An 8,586-nucleotide genomic window follows, 5' to 3' on the forward strand; every position below is an offset into this window, starting at 1 on the left:
GTAGCGAGAGTGGGCATCCTTGTTTTGCTCCTGATCTTGGAAAGCTTCCAGTTTTTCACCATTGAGTATGATATTAGCTGAAGGTTTGTCATATACGGCTTTTATGTGTTGAGATACTTTCCTGCTATACCCATTTTATTGAGTGTTTTAATCATAAATGCATGTTATATCTTGTCAAATGCTTTTTCTGCCTCTTTTGATATGATCATATGATTTTTTTATCTTTTACTTTTTTCATGTGGTGTATTACATTGATTGATTTCTGGATGTTAACTATCCTTGAGGCCCTGGAATGAACCCCACTTGATTGTGATGTATTATCTTTTCAATATATTGTTGTATTCTATTTCCTAGTATTTTGTTTAGGATTTTTGCATCTATATTCATCAGCAATATTTTTCTATTTTTAAAAATTCTCTATTTTACTTCTGCCAAGTTTTTTATTATTTCCTTCTTTCTGCTTACTTCAAGTTTTGTTTATTCTTTTTCTAGTTTCTTTGATGTAAAGTTAGATTATTTGGGATTTTTCGTGTTTCTTGAGGTAGGCCTGTGTACCTATGAACTTCTCAGAATTGCTTTTGCTGCATTCCATAAATCTTGGAAAGTTACGTTTTCATTTTCATTTGTCTCAAGGAAGTTTTTGACTTTCTGTCTGATTTCCTTTGATCTATTGGTTGTTTAGTAGCAAGTTATTTAATGTTTCTGTTATTTCCAGTTTTATTCCTGTAGTTAATTTCTAGTTCTATGCCATTTTGGTCAGAAAATATGATTGATATAATTTCAATATTCTTGAATTTTTGTGGCCCAATATGGTCTGTCCTGGAAAATGTTTCAGGTGCACTTGAGAAAAATGTGTAATCTCCAGAAATATATAAATGTCTATTTAGTTGATCTGGTCTTATGTAGCATATAGGCTATTATTTCTTTATTAATTTTCTGTCTGGATCGTCTATCCATTGAGGCAAGTGGGGTATTAAAGTCCAACTATTATTGTATTACTGTTAATTTCTCCCTTTATGTCTGTTAATATTTGTTTCATATAGTTGGGTGCTCCCAACTACATTGTTACAACCTCTTCCTGAGTTACATCCTCTTCTTGGATTGTGCTTCTTTGCCTCTTTCTACATTCTTTGTTTTAAAATCTATTTTGTCTGGTATGAGTATTGCTACACCAGCTTTCTTTCCATTTCTATTTACATGGAAATCTTTTTTTTTTTTTTTATCAACCCTTCACTTTCAGTCTGTTTCTTTCAATTTAAAGTGAGTCTCTCATAGGCAGCATATAAATGGGTCTTGTTTTTTTCCCCCATTTTGCTACCCTGTGTCCTTTGATTGAAGCACTTAATCCATTTACATTTAAAGTAATTATTGATAGGTATTTGCTTATTGCCATTTTGTTAATTTTTTGTTTGATTTTGTCGTTCTCTGTTCATTTCTTCTCTTGATCTCTTTCCTCTTAACTTGCTGGTTTTCTTTAATGTTTGGTTTGGGTTCCTTTCTGTTTATTTATTGGTAGGTTTTTGTTTTGTGGTTACCATGAGGTTTATGTATATCATCTATATCTATGGCAGTCTATTTTAAGCTGATAGGCATGTAAGTTTGAACACATTCTAAAAGCACTACATTTTCACCGCCCCCCTCTTCGTTTTTCACATCATATTGTCTACTTTATTTGTTTTGTGTATTCCCTATTTAGTTATAGCTAATTTTGCTACTTTTGTCTTTTAACCTTCATATTAACTTTTTAGTGGTTGATTCGCCGTGTTATATATTTGCCTTTAACAGTGAAATTTTTTTCTTTACTGTATTTTCTTATTTCTGGTTATGACCTTTTCTGCATAAAGAAGACCTTTTAACATTTCTATTAAAACTGGTTTAGTGGTGGTGAACTCCTTAAGTTTTTTCTTGTCTATGAAACTCTATTTTTCCTTCAATTCTGAATGATAACCTTGGTGGGTACAGTATTATAGGTTGTAGGTTTCTTTCAATACTTTAAATATTTCTTGCCACTCCCTTCTAGCCTGTAAAGTTGATGCTACAAAATCATCTGATAGTCTTATAGGGTTTCCCTTGTATGACATGTTTTTTCCTTCTTACTACCTTCAAGATTGTTTCTTTATCCTCAACGTTTACCATTTTAATTACAATATGGCTGGTTGTGGGCCTTTTTTGATTAATTTTGTTTGAAATGCCCTGTGTTTCCTGGACCTGGATGTTTGTTTCCTTCCCTAAATTAGGAAAGCCTTCAGACATTATTTCTTCAAATATACTTTCTGCCCCTTTTTCTCTTGTCTCCTGGAATCCCTATAGAGCAAAGATTAGAGCACTTGACGTTGTCTGAGAAGTAGCTTATACTTTCCTCATTTTTAAGAATTCTTTTTTCATTTTGCTGTTGTGATTGGGTGATTTTCACTATTCTGTCTTCCAGGTTGCTAATCTGTTCTTCTGCATTAACTAATCTGCTGTCTATTCCTTCAAATGTATTTTTCACTTCAGTTAATGTATTCTTCATCTCTGATGGTTTTTTATTATATTTTCTAGCTCTTTGTTGAAGTTCTCTCTGAGTTCCTCTATTTTCTCAAGTTTGTTGAGCATCTTTATGACCATTTCTTTGAATTCTTTATCAAGAATTTTATTGGAGTGTTTCTCTACAATTTTTTTTTTATTCCTTCATTTGGGGCATATATTCTTCTGTCGCTCCATTCTGTTTTTATTTTCTGTATTTGTTCCTGTGAGTTAGATGAAATAGCTCTCTCTCCTAGTCTTGAAAAATTAGCCTCTGTGTAGACTTTGTGCTGAATAGTTTCAGCAGGCTGGTTGTAGGGTAGGCACATGTGGTGTCTGATGTGTCACCTGGCCAGAAGGAATTAATTCTAGGTGGGCAGCTTGGTGGGTGTGCGCTTCCTTGCCCTTCTGATCCAGGTGGGGCTGTCCAGTGTGCCTGCAGCACTCACCGTTGCTTTGTCTGTTGCCCAAGCCTGGTCTGGATGGGGCCACTCTGAGTTTAAGCATTGCAGCACCCTACTAGTTCTATACTTACTCCTGACAGGGCAGCCCTGTGTGCACACACCACAGTGCTTTGCTAGTTTTACAGTTTCTCCAGACAGGGAAGCCCTATATGCCTGCACAGCATTGCCACACCAGTTCCTCACCTTCTCCATGCAGGGTAACCTCGCGTGTGGGTACCACAGTGTTTTGCTAGCTCTGTACTCTCTCTGGGCAGGGTAGCTTGCGTGTGCACACAATAAGTGCATGCATTAGTGCCCTGCCATATCCGCTAGATCAATCCCTGAGTGTAGGGCCCCATGTGGGTGGGCTATGGCATCCTCCTGATCCCGCTGGATCTAGCTCTGGGTTAGGGGTGGGGGTGGTGGCTGGGGATGCGCTACAGTGGCCCTGCAGGCCAGCCAGAGAAGCTGGATAGAGATCCCGCCCGCTCTTCAAGTGTGGGGGAATGTAAACAGTAGTGCTCACTAGATCCTCTGGTCCTGGATGGTTCCCTCAGCTCCTGGAGAGCTCTCATGATTTTCCAACCTTCTCCAGGTGGTCTCTTTTGTTCATAATGCAAAAGCTGTTCAATTGGCCCTCAGTTGTATCTCAGAAGAAATTGCTTTAAATATAGGTATATATGTGATGTACTCTTGGGAGGGAGCAAGCTCAGTATCCTCCTATACCTCCATCTTAGACCCACATCCAAAATAGTATTTATCTTGATTACTGTGTTTTTGCACCCAAGGCAAGTACCTCACTCACATCACTCATTTCGTCCTAGTCCAATCGTGTGGGTCAGAAGGTCTGGCCTAGAGCCCTAAGCTGTGTTTCTCATGTGGTCTCAGCTCACGCCCGTGCTGCTGTACCATGGCCCACACTTTGATTAAGGAGGTTATAGGATCATACTGTCTGACATAGACCATTAGATTCCAACTTAGGATTGAGAGAAATATTTTATTTGCCCCTATTCATTATTTTTCTCCAAAAATACCTAGTGAAAAATATAATAAGGCACCATATAAAATGCCTTGAAATTTTTCTTAACAAAATCTATGTAAATACGAGATTGCTTGAAATTAGTAAAAACGTCAACTTGAAAAGGAAATTCCATCTGTGCTGAAGGTCTTGTGGGTATTTTTTATTGAAAGATCTTTTTCCTTCAGTAATGGACATATACATTTAAACTTTATACAACCAAAATCTCAAAATAATATTAAAATCACACTATGGTATTTTCATGGTTAAGTCTCACTTAATTTTATTGTTGGTAAAAATATTGCAAGACACTTGTAACTCTAATGTTTCTGCTTTAAAATAAGCAATTAAACTAAACATCACAAGAAGAGACCATAAATACATACTACAATTTGCTGGTAACTTGCTAAAATGATAATTTAATAGTAATTAATATATAAGAAACAATTGCACTTGAAAAATTTAAAAAGTAAACAAAAAACTCTAGTTTTATATATATATATATATGTCTATGAACAGAGTTTAATCATCTATAACCTTGCCAGAAGTATGTTTGTTTTTTAAAAAAAAAAAGCTATGTATTTAACATAGCAATCATTCATTTAAAAAAAAAAAGTCTTGAATTTTTTAATGTTTTTATAGAATTTCCCCCATAGTTTGTTGATCAGAAAAGACTGCAACATAACTTAAGCAAAATAACACTTCATTGGTATTTAGTGCAAATTTGGAGTAATTTTACATGAAATATTAAACACATAGCCTTTAGAAATTGTTGGAAATAAGTGCTGCGACTATGCTTTCCTCAGTATAATCTCCTTTTAAAGATTTTGATGGAGACTTTTTAACTGAGGTATTTCTACTACTTTGTATGGGCTTGGTGGTAGATGAATCAGTAGAGAGTGGATTCATCTACCATTCTTTGTTAATGATCTGATTTCTTTGCTTGTTTTTTTGCCATTACTGGGATACAACTCAGTAATGATTACATCTCCAAAGCTGAGATGAAAGAAAAAGTCAATTTAGAAGAATTATTATAGCACTATAATTCCAGGGCTGTAGGTAGAAAAATTCCTATTAAAAAGTAGTATATTAGTGAAGAAATCATTGAAATTAACAAATGCCTAGATATCTGATTTAGAAATGAACATCAGTGTGGAAAACATGCAGTGGAATATTAACTGCTTCCCATAGCAATAAAAAAAAAAAATAAAGTTACACTGATTCTTAATGGTCGGAAAGTCCAGTATATATAATGAGTCTAACTTGTAAGAGTGCAACTACCCACTTGATCACACGCGCCAGCTGCTACCATGAGGCTGAGCCACCATTTCCAGAAAAAAAATGCCTTCTACATGGTAAATAACTTCACTGTCATCCTTTAAGGTAAACGATAGAATAACAACGCATTGCCTATTGAATGAGCATAAAGGAAAATAATGATGCATACTAATACAATGTGTTTTTATAGGAAAGGGGAAAAGGAAGTAATTCTCTCTGCACTGGGCAAAGGATTTGTACTTATATTTTGGAGTCAGAAGCTAAGAAAATGGGAATATGCCAACACCGTGGAATTTAAAGTTAGTACCAGCAATGTGCAGGTTTGCTGTATGTCTGTTTCATGTAAAGAGAATTTAGGGAAATTAGTGAATATATGTGGCTTTTAAATTGCCAAGTCCCTTCTTTGTATCACATGTGTATAATAACAAGGCCACTTAAAACTGAGATGTTTTTCAAAGGTAGCAAGGTGAATGCTCTAAATTATAAGTGCTACTGAACATTGGACTCTAAATATGAATTGCTCGATTACGATAAAGAAGCAAACTTCCAGTAGGAAGTCCTTAGTACAAAGCCTCCAAATCTAATCTTCCTGTTAACTTTCCCTAAAGACAAGAGAATTTTCAGAGACATATAAAGTCAATAGCCTCTTAAGTCTTGTACTAAATGGCTGGTTTGGGAGGTTGTTTTATTATTTTTCCCGTCTCACTTTTGCTTCTTTGGATGAAATGTCTCCCCTTCAGAGTTTTAAAAACTAGATTACAGTAGAAGCAGTGTATCCCAATGTTCTCAGCCTTTGGGATATATCAGAATTCATCTGAAGAATTTTTGCCAGAATATATATTCATAGCCCTGTCCTCACAGGAGGCCTGGGATGGAACCTGGACATCGTGAGAACCACTGAACTAGATGGGGATATTTAGAGACAGATGGAAAATTTGTGGCTTCCTTTCCTTACTATATTAAATAAAAATGTCCCCTGGGAGCCAACTCGGCCAAACGTTTAACATGGCCTTAAGGAGAGTACTACTATGGCGAGGCCTGTAGATCAACAGTGCAGTAGAAATGTGAATGGATTCGCTTTCTGAGTCACAGTTTCAGGTTGAGGAAAACTGATGAAAACCAGACATGAGCACAAGTTGGGAGCTAGACTGTTCCTCGCAGTTCCCAATTACTCACTGGATTCAGGAGAATGGGCATTCTTGTTTCTATCTATATATGATCCTTTTACCATTAGTGTAGAAAAAAGTAGAACTCTACAAACATGGCAGGATAAATATTTTAGAAAAAAGAAACTGGGAGTACAGATTCAAAAATACCATTACAGGATTGGCAAACGTACATGTTCCGAATGGTGCGCGGGTGTATATGCGTGGAAGGGCTGTGGAATGAGTGTGGCAGGCTCTCCCGGGGAGTTCTTAGCCTGGAGGTTTTGCTTCGTGTGGTCCTTCGGACAGAATTTTCTCTTTAGAACTGCGAGGAACTCAAGGCACCGGGACCTAGGGTTGTGCAAATACATTCTTTACAAGGAACATCACCAGTTTGGTTTCTAAACATTATTTTAGAGCCCAGAAAGCATGCTTCTTTTCCCTAACTTGGTTTCTTTACCTCATATAAAAAAAAATAATAATAAATAAATAAAAAGGGCAAGAGAGGAGCCAATAACTGGCAACAATAGGAATGGACAAGAGTCACTCTTTACTTAATAATCTGTGGACAGTCGCTCCAGGCCTTGGCTTTCCTTTTGGCCAAAGCTAGCCAGGCTGGTTCTGTTGACACGGGGGCAACGTCTGGGGTAGAAAACCTCTTGGTGACTTCTTTCACCAGTGGCGCCGGGGGAGCTGAATCAGAGATCTCCACTGGATTGCATTTTGAAGGAAAAGGAGAAAGGTATAAGTCAGAGCCGCATTTTGATTTATCAGAGGTATAGGATTCAGAAAGGAAAACTCAAGTGAAACTCTGGATATCTTTGGTGAGAAGAATTAGGGAAAGAAAACCATTATATACAAAATTATAGTGGTCACAGTGCAGTTGATTCTAATTTCAGAGAATTTCTAGAAGCCTAATTTTTTCTGTGCACAGAAGCTATGCCTGCATAATAAAAAAAATAAAAGGTAAAATTTGTTATAACCAGTCAATTTCATGAAGAAAAAACTCAAACCAGCAGTTTCAATTTATCAAGCTGCGAGGTCAAAAGCTCCTGCCGCCGCCAAGCATGCCCTGGGTCCCTTTCCCCTCAGGCCCACAGCCTAGCCAGCTCTTAGGACTCTCAGTCTTGTCTAGCAATTCCTGTGCATCACATCGCTTTCTTTACCAGATCTTAGAAGCTTCTTAAGGTAAGGGTTTCCATTTTCTCCTCGGGTCATATTTAGTGCCTGAGGCAATGGCCCACACATAGCAGAACTCAGGAAATGCTGATGGAAAAGACAAATACCTCAGAAGGAAGGCTTGCTTTATTAAGCTGAGCCACTCTGAATTGCATTAACCCTTTGGTGTTTCCAAGAAATCAGGAAGAGAAAGGTGTAATCTCTCTGACCTGACTTTGGAGCTTCCACTTTATTTTGGATGAAATCTGACATACCCATATGATGTTTAGAACCCTTAATTCCTGGGCATAAGATAAAATGAAATGATATACCCTCGGAGGTTCTTGAGAAATTGTACAGTGCTCCAAAGCGGTCTTTGAAAAAACTGTTTTCTCACCAAATAGTAAATATAGCTTTTATGGTAAGACCTCTGTACACTTCTAGATCTCAGCAAGCAGGTCACCAAGGCACAAAAAAATTCCTGGTTTTGGAGCTTGGGTGTCCACAGAGCTGCCCAGTGGGGAAAACAGATGCTTTATTAACCCCTGGAGGAAACTTGTTTAGATTCATCCATCCTCCAAATGATTTGTAATAAAAAACTAGCTAGAAACATTATTAAATCATTTTACCTTTTAACAGGATAAAGAATTAAAAAATGTTTATGCGTCTCCTATGTGTCCAGACCATATAAACGCTGCTGTTGTTACATCAGGAACTTAGAGCTGAATAATCTTGTTCTCTAAAGTCACGGCTGGGTCAGAAACCTGCTGTTTGAAATCACATCGGTAAAAGAGACCAACCCAGTTTTGCCTGGAGCGTCTGAGCCATGTGGGTCACTGATTCAGAAAAGCAGCTTCCATTTCCAACACAGGTGCAGAGCTCCAGGTAGGGGTTTTCAGATACAGCTTCCACACATTTATTTTAACTTTGTAGTGTCAAAGGAAGCAGGGCCCTGAGTCTATCTTTCATCCCAGGCTTGAGCTCAACCCCTTTATGTGTATCCCTCACCCTTGCTTTGCTTTGAGCATATCAAAATACT

The 8,586-nt window shown here is 37.3% G+C and overlaps 1 protein-coding gene across 1 annotated transcript in view; it reads right to left on the reverse strand.

The window, feature by feature from the left end:
* Window positions 1-4,223: 4,223 nt before the first annotated feature.
* KIAA1211 (KIAA1211 ortholog) overlaps window positions 4,224-8,586 on the reverse strand; it is a 24,855-nt gene continuing 20,492 nt past the window's right edge. Inside the window, exon 8 of the mRNA XM_023532129.1 lies at window positions 4,224-7,100. Coding sequence (XP_023387897.1) covers window positions 6,940-7,100 — 161 coding nt within the window. The 3' untranslated portion in view covers window positions 4,224-6,939. The remainder of the gene's footprint in view (window positions 7,101-8,586) is intronic.

The sequence above is a fragment of the Pteropus vampyrus genome, unplaced genomic scaffold (assembly GCF_000151845.1).
Source record: "Pteropus vampyrus isolate Shadow unplaced genomic scaffold, Pvam_2.0 Scaffold77, whole genome shotgun sequence".
Lineage (NCBI taxonomy): Eukaryota > Metazoa > Chordata > Mammalia > Chiroptera > Pteropodidae > Pteropus > Pteropus vampyrus.